General features: G+C 34.3%; 1 protein-coding gene across 2 annotated transcripts; it reads left to right on the forward strand.

Annotated features, from left to right (window-relative positions):
* The first annotated feature begins 921 nt into the window (after positions 1-921).
* On the forward strand, positions 922-11,978 carry LOC140441681 (uncharacterized). Of its 2 annotated transcripts, none has more exons than XM_072532564.1 (2): positions 922-1,531; positions 11,295-11,978. In XM_072532564.1, exons 1-2 carry the CDS (start codon positions 1,107-1,109, stop codon positions 11,296-11,298), a joined length of 429 nt encoding a protein of 142 aa, XP_072388665.1. In that variant the 5' UTR covers positions 922-1,106; the 3' UTR covers positions 11,299-11,978. The 2 variants fall into 2 exon arrangements, with proteins under 2 accessions (XP_072388665.1, XP_072388655.1); XM_072532554.1 differs by lacking the exon at positions 11,295-11,978 and adding an exon at positions 9,784-9,954 and having other exon boundaries at positions 923-1,531.
* Positions 11,979-15,830: the final 3,852 nt, after the last annotated feature.

Consider the following 15,830-nt stretch of genomic DNA (forward strand, 5'->3'; position numbering starts at 1 on the left):
ACATAACATATTAAAATAAACATTGTAGAAGTTTTCAGGGACTTTCTGCCCTCAGTAATAATGTAATCTTTCATTCTGCTTTTAAATTTTTCAAAAATATTTATTAGTTTTCTCCGGATTCGAAAATAATGGATACATTTAAAACACATTGAAAATTTTGCCAGGCGACATTTGGCGCCTTTCCCCTCAATTAAATAAATGTATCTTTTACAAATGGCAAGAAATTTTTTATTTTTGAATAAAATAAATAAGTTTAATTAAAAAATACAATTTACATTAGTAAAATTTAAAAAATATATTTATTTAGTTCAAATACATGTTACAATCATATACTCTACGACACTGGTCGGTGATCTCTAACCATTCACTATACCCTCCTAATAGGATTATAAGGTATAAATACAAGGTGGGTCGAAAATATCTTAAACCGTCAGTTTCAGGTTGGTTTTTACTATTATATCGTATTACCTATCCTCTCTGTATTTCATTTCTCTAATTAGGGTTAAATTTGTAGTGAGCTATCGAAAAATTCTGAACCGATAATAGATAAGCAGTTTTTCTTTTTTTTATTATTGGCAGCAATTCTCGTTCTCGCATATTCGATTTAATTTAACAAGAATTTGTTAAAAGGTGGTTTTTACATTTTTTTTTTTGATTGACTGAATTGAAAGAATTATAAATTGCAAATAATTACTGAACTCGCAAATAACCTTAGTAAGCAAATTATTTTTTGTTATCTTAACTCGGTTATTTATAAAGTCTTTTTATTAAAAAAATATATACAATTTAATAAATATCAAGAATTGAAAAATATTTTCAGATATATTTTAAATACCGCTCATTAAAAGTGTCAATTTAGATTATAAATAATATTTCTTATCGAAACTTAATGTTTGTATAAAATATGTTTAATAAAAGAAGTATTTAAAATCGTTTAGCTTATTACCCGTTTGTCGAGACATGTAAACGGCAGGTTCATTAGCTAATCAAGTCGTTAAACATTAAAGAGAATTAGATTTTAATCTACATAGTTTAATACTTCATAATTATTACTACTAAGAACGTCTTATAAATAACAAAAGTTGATTATTTTTTTACGCATTAGTATGAAGTGGATAATCACACTGCCTCTTTGCATTTTAGCAGTTTTAGCACACAGCCCTCCAAAGAAAGACTGCGTTGAGCCACCTCCACCTCCGTGCCCGACAGAAAAAGAATGTGAGACCGTGCGTTGTTATCAACCAACGTGTCAACCAGGATTCGAAGCCAAAAAACCACCATGCTCCTGTTGCTACGAATGCTTACCAAGAGATTGCGAAACCAACTGCGAAGCTGTTCTGTGTCCCAAACTGGACTGTATGCGTGGCGAAGTTCTCACTACGGTGAAATGTAAATGCTGTCCCCAATGCGCACCGGCACAATTTGAGCCCCATTGTGATGGCGTAAAATGTGTTAACCCTGTTTGTAAATCGTGGCAGCTAACTCTCAAACCTCGATGTAGATGCTGTCCTATATGTGTGCTAACGATAAGGTAAGAATTTTTAATTTTTTTTAATATAAATACGTATATATATATATATATATATATATATATATATATATATATATATATAGTAGAAGTTAGAAGAAGGAGTAGAAGTTAGGCAGCTGGCTTTTGTCAAGCCAGCTGCCTAACACCCGTAGCGTCACTTCTACTCGAACATCGACAAGAAGCAGACCATCCAGAGAGACTTGAAAATGGCAAGTGAGATCTTGCCGAAACGTCGTCAAAATGGTTTTTATCAAAACCAACAACATTTAACGCGGAGTCAAACCCGGAATACCATTGATATAACATACAGCTCCCGCGGAAATATCAAAACTAACATATATATATATATATATATATATATATATATATATATATATATATATATATATATATATATATATATAATACGTAATTTATATATCGTCGCCGTGGAGGTCATGGAAGCCAAGCCACAATTTTATAGAAATTGCGTTAGGTGCATAGGATGCATTTAAAACCCTGAAAGAATGCCGTGGTTAAAGGATTTGAGCAATAAATGTCTTCTTCTATACTATTTTAAAATTCGCCAATAGATCTAGCACACACACTTTAAAACAGTCAACTACAATAAGCCGCTTGTATTCATTTACTTCCATAATTTATTTATCTCTATCTTAAAAAAATTCAAAGACAACAGATTTGAGTGGCGTATCTCTGTTGACCACTCAATATAATGTAAACGGTCCACGCATCGGTTACATTTAAACGGTTTTTACACTAATGATAGCAAATAATAAGTTCTTACTCTTTACTACGCAAATTAAACAAGAAGTTAATACGAAAATGTATTTTTAACCAGTCGTGTGGTTTAGCTATCCGTGACTGGGTGTTTGATTTCATTTTTTCAGTTTGTAAGTTGATACGTAAAAATATGAGTCATATTAAAAACCTGTAAACATGTTTTTATTCACTAATATGTTGTAGATTGTAACAGTGTTTCAGTAGTTTCAGTGTTTTCAATCTCTTGGAATATTCGCGTGCGAAAAATATGGTTAATTTAGCTTTAAATAGTTTTTACCAAAATAAAGAAAATCGAAATAATCTCAAAGGTAAGTGAAATATTAATTTTTATTCTATATTTGTTTGTATTGATACCTGGTAACTGACTAAAATTTGTGTATTTAGCATACCTTTCCTACACTTTTAGGGTCCTGACGGACACAGGACACATTTACGCCAAGTGATTAAAATTTGATTTTTTTTTATTTTAAATTTTTAATTAAAATTTAAAAATTAAAATTTTTGTTTACTTACAGATTCTGATCAACTTGGTGTACAAGCACAATCTGTCGAATTTCGTGAAATATCTGGACGAGATGAATATGTAGTGCTCCATAATCACTCACCTAGTATACCAATTGGAGAATGTAGTCAGGATATAATACAAGCACAGTATGTGGATGTGAACAAAAGAGCTGATCAAGCTGAGAATGCAAACCTTAAAAATATGACACTAGATAATATTGATATTATACACAATGAGGACTTGAACATGCCACCGGAGTTTCAAGATCTACACCAAGTAGCACCCCATCTACCTGAAGTTCAACAAGACCCTAATATGCCTGGATCATCTACATCTGTAATATCCTTTAACTACGACAGTGCTCAAAATTGGAAACCTCAAAACCGTCAAGTCCTTATAGCAGAAACTTCCAGTTCTTCTGATAATAATGACAATAGTGTAGTACCATGTTCCGCCACTTCTACAAACCCAACTGAAAAGCTGTTATCTCGAAAACGAAAGCGAAACCCAAACAACTGGAAGAGAAATTCACAAAAGATATTGAGAATGTCAGGCAAAGAATATCAAACATATTAGAATAGAACAGGGAATAACATTCGAGCTAGGATGGTTAGAGATGTTACCTGTAAATGCCATTATAAGTGCAATACCAAAATAGAAAAAACAGAGCGTGAGCAAATGTTAAGTGAATATCTAAGCCTGGATTCTGAGAGATCAAAATGGACTTTTATTAAAAACAGCGTAAAGCGTATTCCTGTAAAAAGAAGGTACTGTGGAGAGAATTACAAACGAGCCCATACGTTACAATACACGTTGATGTGCTATAAGCAAAGGGTCCAAGTGTACAAACAGTTCTTTTTGGCTACATACGACATCTCAAGCAAAAAAGTTGAAACTGCATTGATAAAATTGACTTATTCTGGTTGTAACGATGAGACTACCAAAGAGAATTGAAGTACTATTGTAAAAATAATACCTCAATTAACCATGGGAGCTTATCGTCTATACCTTGCCTAGCTCAGTATCTCAAGGGTGAGTTCGTCTTGTCTTAAACTAGGGATTGAACCTGAGTTCTCAGTTGATAGCAAATAAGACAAATATTAACCAAACATATTTATTTAAATGAATAGAAAAACAATAATTATCCCTGCCAAAGCTTAACAGTTAATAAGTGTTACTTATTGCTTCGATGGGCTGCTTGTGTGTTCTAGCTGTTGGGTCCTCCAATTAGAATTTGTGGCTTCTGGAGAGCTGCAGTCACGCGTGGCTGTATGTCCTGACCAATTGTTGAAATCCAAATATGCCAATAAAACCAATAAAATTTTGATATGTCCAATAAACCAATAAAATGTCCAGTAAACTGTCCAGCAAACCAATAAAGTTTCGATACGTCCAATAAACCAATAAAATGTCCAGTAAACTGTCCAGTAAACCAATAAAGTTTTGATATGTCCAATAAACCCAAGAGAATTTGAAGACCATAAAAATGAGTCTTATAATAATTTTTGCCTTCTTTTATAAATTTCAAAAACAGACAAATAATAATCCCACTACAGAAAAGTTGTTTTGACAGAAAGTGGGAGACTGAATGAAGTTAGCCCAGATGTCATAGGATGTTGCTATAGATATCATGAAACTAGCTTGTCTGTCAACACGGAACAGAATAGTCTGCCGAACAAAAAGAGAGAGGGCGAATATTTATTCTACGAGACAGAAAGAGAGAGAAAATAAAGACAGAGGAAAAAAAGAAAAAACATAGGGCGCCAACTATTTTGTGAAAAATAGTAAAAATTAAACTGAAGATAAAGAAATTAATAAATTAATTAAGAAATTTAAATGAAATAATTATTAAAATATAAATTAATAAAGATGTGACGTTTATAACGTTACATGGTATTACGGAAATAAATCACCGGGGTCACAAAGAACCGCCCAACAAAAAATCAGAGGATGTGAAAAATATAATTAAGAAACATATTCAAGCACTGCCCGTAGTTGATTCACATTACTGCCGCAGCAGAAGTAAGAGAAAATGTTTGCCATCTGGATTGAGTAAAACTCGTTTGTATATGGACTATTTGGAATATTGTAATGAAGTTAATGTTGAGCCAGAGAAATTCAGTTTCTACATATCGGTCTTCGTGTCAGAGTTCAACTACGGGCTTTACACTCCCAAAAAAAGATCAGTGTGACTTTTGTACACAGTACAAAAACAAGTCAGACCAGGAGAAGGTAAAAGATGAAGAAGCTTATAAAGTACACTTCGCTCGTAAAGAAGTAGATAGGGAACACAAAAAAGTTGACAAGGACCACACCAAATGTGATATAAATTTCTCTTGCTTTACTATGGATTTAGAAAAAAAAATATTTTTGACCCCTAGTTGTAAAGTAGGTCAACTATACTTTACATCTGGCATGAGGGTGATGGCAACTTCTGGTTTCACTAGGTACCAAAGAAGAAGTGACATTTTATTCGGACACAGAATTACGACAAAATAGAAACACTATTATATCTGCTATGTTCTTACAGGCCGTGGAGCAGCTACCTATACAATAGAGTCCCGTGGAAAGCAAGTTGACGTGTATTAACCAGAAAGATGGTATATAGTCGCTCGCACTGCAAAAACAAGTAAACCTTATCACAAAGTAATTGAAATGGATTATTCTGACTTTTAAAAATATAAAAAATATAGCAGCCAGGTAATTACAAACAAGTCTCCAGCAGAACAGGGAAAAATGAGGTGGATAAAAGTTAAATGGATCCAGTATCGTAAAAGTTGCCATAAAACTATTTATTTTAAATATAGATTAAATGACAACGAATTTGACTCACTGAAAATTAAAATAAGACAGCGCAGAACATACCTGATTTTGAAATATCAAGGTTATATCTGTCGAAGCCTAAGATAAACAAAAATAAATTAAAAGACCTTTTAAAACTATGTGAAAATGGGAGTGTGCCATCTACATATCACAAGTTTTATGAGAGCTTGGAACCAAAAGATGAAGATGGACAAGAAAAGTCCGATACAGAGAGTGATGAAGAAGATTAATTATTAGTAGTAATAGTAGTGTGGGAGAAGTTTCGGAGAATATCAAAGTAAACGGAGAGGTAATCAATAATATTAGATATGCTGACGACACAGTTATTATCGCAAATGACTGCAACGAGCTTCAAAGACTCATGCAAAGCATACACACAGCAAGTCAAGAATATGGTTTAGAACTCAATACAACCAAAACTAAATGTATGCTCATCAGCAGAACACAACAACCTCCGATGCAATTGACATTAAACAACCGAAAAATAGAACAAGTGGAGACATACACATATCTTGGAACCACAGTCAACACAAAATGGGACCAGTCAACAGAAATAAGATCACATATTGAAACAGCGCGAAACGCGTTCAACAACATGAAAAAGTGGTTCACAAGCAAAATCTCAATGGAACTAAAATTAAGACTGGTCAAGTGTTATGTCTTCCTGCTCTTGTTCTATGGAGCAGAGGCATGGACCACAACGGAAGCCACCCTGAAGAAACTAGAATCCTTTGAGCTATGGATATATCGCCGTATTCTTCGGATATCCTGGACAGACCACATCACTAACGTGGAAGTAATGCAGAGAATAGGCAAAAGCAAAGAAATAATCTTCACCGTAAAGAAACGGAAGCTTGAGTACTTCGGACACGTCATGAGGCATACTAAGTACTGCTACAGTTAATAGTCCAAGGAAGAATCGACAGTAGGAGGGGACCGGGAAGAAAACGACACTCATGGATGCATAACCTGCAATAATGGTTCGGACTAACATCGACTGAACTGTTCAGAGGTGCCGTAAACAAAGTCAAAATAGCCTTGTTAATAGCCAACGTCCGAAACGGATAGGGCAAAGGAAGAAGAAGAAGAATAGTAGTGTATCTATCAGAAGACAAATGTTACACAGGTGTTAAAAAATATTTAAAAAGCATATAAGGATCGTTTAATAAGTTTCTAGAAAAGCCAAGAGTTTGTTTCATTGAGAACATGCTTAGTTTTTAGTACACTGAGAAAAAAAAAAAGAAATATCGAAGACAATTGTTTTTTTTTATCTTTTTCTAAGAACTTATTTAACGGCCCTCGTAATATTTTACTAATGATAAAATTGATTGGTGCGTAATATCCAACTTACGATGATGACAAAAGTAGTTTTTCATCTTTTATGTTTTCATCTTAAATTGTTTTTTTTTTAAATTTCATTTAATTTTTCTTTTCCTTTGATTCTTATTTTGATATTTTGTAAAGACTTTTTAAAGGCCCAATAAAAATAAATTATTTTGACTTTGACAATATAGCCATAGTTCCTTTTTCTAGTTTTCTTTTCATTATTTGAATTAATAAATTTTGAGAACCTAAATGCGACTATTTTTATAATATTACTTATTACTAAAGATTAACTGATATTGTAGATTATAACATAATTTATCCTGGACAGACCACATCACTAACGTGGAAGTAATGCAGAGAATAGGCAAAAGCAAAGAAATAATCTTTACCGTAAAGAAACGGAAGCTTGAGTACTTCGGACATGTCATGAGGCATACTAAGTACCGGCTGCTACAGTTAATAGTCCAAGGAAGAATCGACAGTAGGAGGGGACCGGGAAGAAGACGACACTCATGGATGCATAACCTGCAACAATGGTTCGGACTAACATCGACTGAACTGTTCAGAGGTGCCGTAAACAAAGTCAAAATAGCCTTGTTAATAGCTAACGTCCGAAACGGATAGGGCAAAGGAAGAAGAAGAAGAATAGTAGTGTATCTATCAGATGACAAATGTTACACAGGTGTTAAAAAATATTTAAAAAGCATATAAGGATCGTTTAATAAGTTTCTAGAAAAGCCAAGAGTTTGTTTCATTGAGAACATGCTTAGTTTTTAGTACACTGAGAAAAAAAAAGAAATATCGAAGACAATTGTTTTTTTTTTATCTTTTTCTAAGAACTTATTTAACGGCCCTCGTAATATTTTACTAATGATAAAATTGATTGGTGCGTAATATCCAACTTACGATGATGACAAAAGTAGTTTTTCATCTTTTATGTTTTCATCTTAAATTGTTTTTTTTTTAATTTCATTTAATTTTTCTTTTCTTTCGATTCTCATTTTGATATTTTGTAAAGACTTTTTAAAGCACCTATTTAGAAGGTCCAATGAAAATAAATTATTTTGACTTTGACAATATAGCCATAGTTCCTTTTTCTAGTTTTATTTTCATTATTTGAATTAATAAATTTTGAGAACCTAAATGCGACTATTTTTATAATATTACTTATTACTAAAGATTAACTGATATTGTAGATTATGACAAAATTTAGAAGCGTTAACACTAACGGTCAGTTTCTCACCCAATAATTCTGCGGCTTGACGCCTTTGACTGCCATACAAGGTTCTAACTATTATGTTACTGTTCAGTGGTCAAGAGGTCTAACACACATATTTTTTGAAGTAACAACTTAAACATGAATTAATTTAATAAAATAAGTAGATATAATCTAAAATAATATAATAAATAAAATATATTCAAAATTTAATCATCAAAAAACAATAAATTTATACTTAAAATTTGCAAAAACTAAGTGATTTTGTCACATGATTAGCTACAGGGTACACCCATTGCATGTCAAACATTGCCCAGCAAGCATGTCTTAAGGCGGGTACACATTTGCGAGTAGAACTGTTCGCGAACCGTTTGTGAACGCTATATTCGTTAAAGGCGGGTACACATATGCGAGCCGAACTGTTTGCGAACTGCTCGTGAGCTGTTCGCGAAGAGTTCGTTGAAAATATGTTTATGTTCAGGCTATCTAATACCCTAAGTATCTAATAACAAACCGAGAATTAATTTACTTCGTTAATCTAAACATTTCGGTATTTTGTTTAGATTATCTGTGATTAATTTCTCTAATTACTTTTAAATAAGCCGCGCTCGTTCAGCAATTTTGTTTAACCGAATGATCTCATCGCACACTTAGCAGAAACAATTTATAGACACAATTTATAGTTCTGCGAACATTCTTTGTGTTCGTCCCAAAAACCGACAGGCGGTGGTTCCTGACGAGCAACGAACGAACAGCTCGCAAGCGGTTCGTCCCGTCGTACAAATTAACGAATATAGCGTTCACAAACGGTTCGCGAACAGTTCTGCTCGCATATGTGTACCCGCCTTAATGTGTACGGCAGAAAAAACCGCTTGCGTACTGTTTCATCGTGACTCGTCGCGAACCAAATTGTTGCGGTTTATTTCACGACTTCAAAGGAAGCTCGGCTTTCAGTTTGGACGGCGCTTACTAGACGCAGCGAACATTTTTATTGTGTCATCAAATCGACATTGTGTGAATGACGTGTTCCTTCCTAGAGAGACGTGAGAAAACAGTAAACTGATTATTGTCATGGACGTATAAATAAAGATAAAATCTTTATTTATACGTCGATGATTACTGTACATAATTTTATTTTTGTTAAACAAGCAAAAACAGGAACATAAATCAGTACCCAAATTATAAATAAAATGAATCATTTCGCACATGTGTGTTCGTTGTTGGTTTGTCGCTTTCCATGGATCGAGATAAGTATGCGATTAGTACGATGTAGAATATTTTTCAAGGATCTGTACGCGTACTGTACGTATACCGTTCGGCTCGCATATGTGTACCCACCTTTAGAGTTTTAATATAGCAAAGCTCGGCAATCTTTGTTATCATTAAGACCCAAACCGCAACTATTTGACCTCCATCAAATGTTTCTGCGAATAGAATTCAAAATAAAGCAAATTTAGTCAATCGGGCATATCTTAAACGGTGTTTTGGACTCGTAAAGAAGTATTAAACAAATGTGGTTTTTAAATAGTTTATACGGAAAAACGGAATAATATGCTAGTTTTATTCGAAAACAATTTGTTTTATATATCTTTCTTGTTACAGGTGATGATATGATAATGATGACGATTATAATAATGACGACCAGAAGGACTATCTTATTACAATATGTTTAATATATTTTCGAATTTCCATTGTAAAAAATATTAATTTACTGTCATTCCTCGTACATATACTGATAATTGTAGACACAATTTAAATACAAAATAATGAATTATTGAAAAGTTGTTTCATTACAAGTAAAGCAGCTAGAGTAGACGTTATTTAAAAGAATTTTAAATAGCGGGAAAACCAGCATTTTATCAGACCTTCTAAAATTTTAAATAGAGATGGCTTCTTTTTTTTTTCTTAGGATGCAGTGCATTTCTGTTTAGTTTTCTACCGTTTACTATCTTGTCAGATCTCTAACACCAATTTATTTAAGTCTAAAAAAAGGTCGTAGCATATTATCATGCACGTTTCGTTTAAATATGAACAACTCGCACTGCCCGGAAAGTATTGCATCAGACACCTAACGTTTCCGTTCATTCTATTCGAAAACAATATTTTACGGATGTCGACGGCTACGAAACGAGTCAAAACCTGTTGGTACGGATTATGTGAATTAGGGGTTCGTCGTTTTCTCCTCTGTACAATAAGCCAACAGTATGACCGGCTTCCACGAAAAAAAGGAATAAATATTTATTATACGTTTAAATAAATGTTCGCGATGTAAATAAAATAAAATTTTCAGAAAGAACCGCGTTGAGAATTTAAAACTCAATGTTTCGGTACCTATTTTGCAGCTATTATCAAGAGGAATATGGAATTCAGTTATCAACACTGTTGTTTCCCGTTCCATAAGATTTAGCGACGAAAATCACAGATTATTTAATATCAATTCAATAAGTCAAATACTCTTACAAAATAATGGCTACCACAAAGCCAAAATCAATACGAACATTCAAAGACCTTGCAGCTTGATCAACCCAAAATCTTTCTACCTTTTATCAAAGATGTCACTAACAAGATCTTTAGAATTCTTAACTCTCTAAACATCAAAACCATCTTCACACTACTCACACCAACTTGTCCAATCTCGTCAGATTCGTAAAAGACCAAATCCCCAATGAAGACCATGATGTCTATGAGATACCTTGTTCCAGTTGCCCACGAACATACATAGGACAGACAAAATAACGAATCCACAACCGTATTTACGAACTTTCTATATCTGTAAAACATTCCGATATTAATTCAGCCCCAGCCCAAATCATATTCATACAGGTCACAAAACTGATTTCTAAAAAGCAAAAAACATCGCTCCTATACGTTTCTTAAAATCGAGAATTATTTCTTATATTATATTTATATTATAAATCATGAAGTCATCGAAATTATAAAACGTCCTAACAACTGAAACACCAGCAAAGACGCTAACGGACTGTTGTGTGATAGTCGTGAGCAAATAGGTAAATGTTTACAAATTATACGGAAATAACTACGTCGTGGGGACACTGTGACCCCACCCCACCGGTTACGTTTTTTTTAGTAATTAGTTTTTTTTTTATTTTCAGTTGAAAATGGACCTGTCACGATATAATAAAATGGATTTCGATGATCCTAGATTTGAACAAATGGCTCAAAGTATTCTAGACGCGGATGAGAGTGATTTCAGTGGTAACGATGACTCAGACAATGATCCCGACTATGTTAGCGAACACGAAACTGATTCATAAATTGAATGGTAGCCGGAAACTGTGGAACCCCTATTGGATGTTAAAGATAATATCCCGCAAATTGCTGCACCTTCGGAGGTTAATTCCGACTCGGATCCACATGAGCAGCAACAAACTCCAGGCCCTTCGAGAACGTACTATGGCAAAAATCGATACAAGTGGACTGCAGAAGCTCCACCTTCAAATCGAAGAACAATTATCCCTCAAATTGTGTCTCCAGAAAAGTGCTTGGGAATGTATAATAACAAACGATACTTTAGAAGGGATTGTTCTTAGAACAAATGAAAACTTGCCAGGATTAGAACGAAATATACCGATAGTAATAGAAGAGATCTAAAAGATTTAGACATTATTGAACTGAGAGCGTTTATCGGTTTGTTATTTTACTCAGCCATATTTAAATTCAATACGGAAGAATTGAGTTCGATATTCGCCACCGACGGTACTGGTAGAGAAATTTTTAGATGCACCATGACAGTAAAACGATTCTTAGTACTTTTGACAGCGCTTAGGTTTGATGACGAAACTACGAAGGAAGAACGTGAAAAAACTGAAAAACATTTCATCAATTTTCAATAAGTTTGTAGAAAACAGCAAAAAAAAAATAATGCATAGGGCAGTAGGTATGTTTGTATTGATGAAATGCTCATTGGTTTTCGGGGTAGATGTTTATTTCGCATGTACATGCCTCAAAAACCCCGAAAATATGGCTTAAAGATAATGGCACAAAATGACGCCCGAACCCATAACTTTTTGGATGGGTATGTATATACAGGTGCTGGAAATGATGGCCAAACATTGTCAGAAGAGGAAAGAAAATTTAACAAACCAACGCAATCAGTTCTTCGTCTAGTAAAATGTATTGAGTGTTCTAACGTAACGGCAGACAACTGGTTTACATCCTTAGAGGTGATAACTGAGTTGAGGAACCGAGACCTAACTTACGTGGGTAGATATTGTTAAAAAAAATAAATAAAACGGTGATACCTATTTCTTTCTTGCCAACTAAAACGAGGCTCACGGGATCACCTCTATTTCTATTTGGGGATAGAGTTACATTAGTTTCATATGTACCTAAAACACGAAAAGCGATACTTTTGATGTCTTCAATGCATTACAGTAATGCAGTAAACGATGAAACAAACAAACCCCAAATTATCCAGCTTTATAATCAAATAAAAGGAGGTGTCGATGCATTACATGAAAAATGTACAGTGTGTTCTACACATCGTAGAAGTCAAAGATGGCCTCTTACTTGTTTTTATACAATTTTGGATATTTCTTCCGTCAATAAGTTTATAATATCGTGGGCTTACTGCAAAAATCCGTTAAGTCCGTAATTGTTTGTTTCGAGAAAATTAACTCTTAATGTTTACTGTCTCATTAATACTAAACTATTAATTTCTTATGATTATTATGTTAAAAAAATTAAGACGTTAATTAAAAATTAACGTCTTTAAGTTATTGAAGTAATTTTTTTTAAATATAAACAAATATCAGTGTCTAATTTTGCAAAACAAATTGGAGTCAGTGTGACCCCAACTCACCATACACGTAACAAAAAATGGACCTCTCCAGTTACGGGTTATTTCTACTTTTGGTAATGCAGCACTTAATAAATCAACAGACCTCCATTTATATCACTCCCACAAATTATTTACCCGGGAAATACACCTTCTTCCGATATTTCTCTTTCCCTATATGTAACCCCATATTATTATCTGTAACACAAAAATTTTTGGTGAATATTAAGATCCGTTAAATTAGTTTGCTTTACAATTTACACGACAAGCATGCTTTGTAGATACGATATCTTGTTACCTGCCTTTTTAATATTGCAACTTTTATACAGAGAATAATAAAGTATGATATAACATTATATATTTACCCATTTAAAGGAAAAGATAATAGAGCTTTAAGGCTATCTGAAGTGACGATTACACGTGGGGTACATCGTCGAACGTGATTTTGTGACCAAATGTCTACTCTATAAAATTAGTATAAAATGCCATGTAGAAAATACTTTAAATTATTGATAGTAGTATTTTAATAAGCCATAATGAAGTTATTGTTACTTTTCGTTATTTATTTTGGTGCTGTTCTAGCAAAAGATTATCATAGTCACAGACACGAAGAGCCTTGTCCAGAATGTGATAAATGTTCAGAACCTCATTATGTACCTGGGAAAAGGTGTCCAGACTGTGTTAAAATACCATGTGTCGAAGTTTTTTGTGTATTGTGTGACGAAAGAAAGTTAGATCATTGTGGATGCCCCAAATGTGTGCCTAAGAAATGTCCTGAGTGTGGACCTTGCGAAAAGAAATCCCACGAACTTGATGTATGTCATTGTCATAAATGTATTCCTAAAGATTGTCCTGTTTGCGGACCATGCGAAGTTGACACTGGCTACGTAGATAACTGTGACTGTGCAATATATGAGCCACTAGAGTGTCCTTGTTGTGGGCCTTGCGAAAAAGAGACAGGCTGGTATGATAATTGTGGCTGTCCTATTTGTGAAACCATTCCATGTCCTTCTTGTGGCCCCTGTGAAGTTCCAAGTGGCTGTGTAGATGACTGTGGCTGTGCAATATATGAGCCACTAGAGTGTCCTTGTTGTGGACCTTGCGAACAAGAGACAGGCTGGTATGACAATTGTGGTTGTCCTATTTGTGAAACCATTCCATGTCCTTCTTGTGACCCCTGTGAAGTTCCAAGTGGCTGTGTAGATGACTGTGGCTGCGAAATATATCGTCAAAAAGAATGTCCCAGTTGTGAACCATGCGGTACAGAGACAGGTTGTGTAGACGGTTGTGGCTGCCCCATATTTTATCCAATAGAATGTCCTCCTTGCGGACCTTGTGATGTTGCCACAAATTGTACCGACGAATGTGGTTGTATTATCTATGAACCAAAGGAATGTTGTCCACCCGACTACTGCGAATTAGAAACTGGATGTTTCGATGAATGCGGATGTCCCATTTATGAACCTTTGGAATGTCCCTGGTTTGGACCATGTGATATCGATACTGGATGTGTGGATGAATGTGGATGCTCAATATTTGAACCAAAACCATGCCCTCTTTGCGGTATTTGTGAAGAACCTACAGGCTCTATTGACGAATGTGGTTGTCCCGTATATCGACACAAACCATGTCCTCATGCTGAACCTTGCCAAGTAGCAACAGATTGCACTGATCAGTGTGGATGTACAATATACAAACATAAGGAATGTCCACTGTGCGGTCCTTGCGATGAAGACACCGGCTGTATTGATTCATGCGGCTGTTCTATATACGAAACAAAGGAGTGCCCTTCGTGTAACATATGTGAAATTGATACTGGATGTTTTGATGATTGCGGCTGCCCAATATACGTACCTAAGGATTGTCCTTCATGCGAACCCTGTGAGGTTGAAACAGGTTGCTATGACGAATGTGGATGCCCCATATATGAACCCATCGAGTGTCCTTCTTTTAATGAATGTGAGGAACCCACGGGGTGTTATGATGACTGCGGATGCCCAATATTTGTATACAAAGAGTGTCCACCCTGTGGACCTTGTGAAGTCGATTCAGGTAATTTAGATGAGTGTGGATGTATCATATACGAGCCCATCAAGTGTCCAGATTGTGGACCTTGCGAAGTCCCAACAGATTGTGTAGATGAATGTGGCTGCACTATTTATGAACCAAAAGACTGTCCCGAATGTGGACCGTGTGAAGTTTCTGCCCATTCGTATGATATATGCGGATGTGAAATATTTAAGCATAAAGAATGTCCTTTATACAAATGTCAAGAAGGGCAAAAACTTAAAGTGTGTCCAGGAGAATGCTGCCCTAAATGTAGGCCAACAAATTATAAATGTTAATTTAAAAAAAATGTTATTTTAATGTATTTAATAAATATTTTATTAATTTTTTCTTTAACTTATTAACTACAATTAGCTTCATAAATCATTTTCGTATTTAACATAATTATGAATTGAAAGGAAATATATATGGCCCAACAATATATACACTTCAACAAATATACAGGCCACATATACAATTCGCCAAACATTCTGTGAATGTATCGATATCATTAGGATCTTATACAGTTATTTCCGCATATTCTCTGCTTCGTCAGTGATCCGGGAAAGATACAAATTCATACACAGACGCTCGGCGAATAGTGACAAAAAATATCCTACTATATATAAAATAAAGTGCTAATTGAAAATGAAAAATTAGTCAAAACGTTTAAGCAATATTTAAGTAGTTTAATTTACAACAGACGGACAAACCCAGGAAGTAAGAAAGTTTCTATTTATATGTTATATTACAGTGTTGTGTTAACATTTAGGTTACAAACTTTCGAAAATAAAACCTTTTGCTT

Source organism: Diabrotica undecimpunctata, chromosome 1, assembly GCF_040954645.1.
Source record: "Diabrotica undecimpunctata isolate CICGRU chromosome 1, icDiaUnde3, whole genome shotgun sequence".
In the NCBI taxonomy this organism is placed as follows: Eukaryota; Metazoa; Arthropoda; class Insecta; order Coleoptera; family Chrysomelidae; genus Diabrotica; species Diabrotica undecimpunctata.

Bases quoted from the DNA above. Each gene is read 5' to 3' on its own strand.
- LOC140441681 (XM_072532564.1), top strand. From the start codon at position 1,107: ATGAAGTGGATAATCACACTGCCTCTTTGCATTTTAGCAGTTTTAGCA.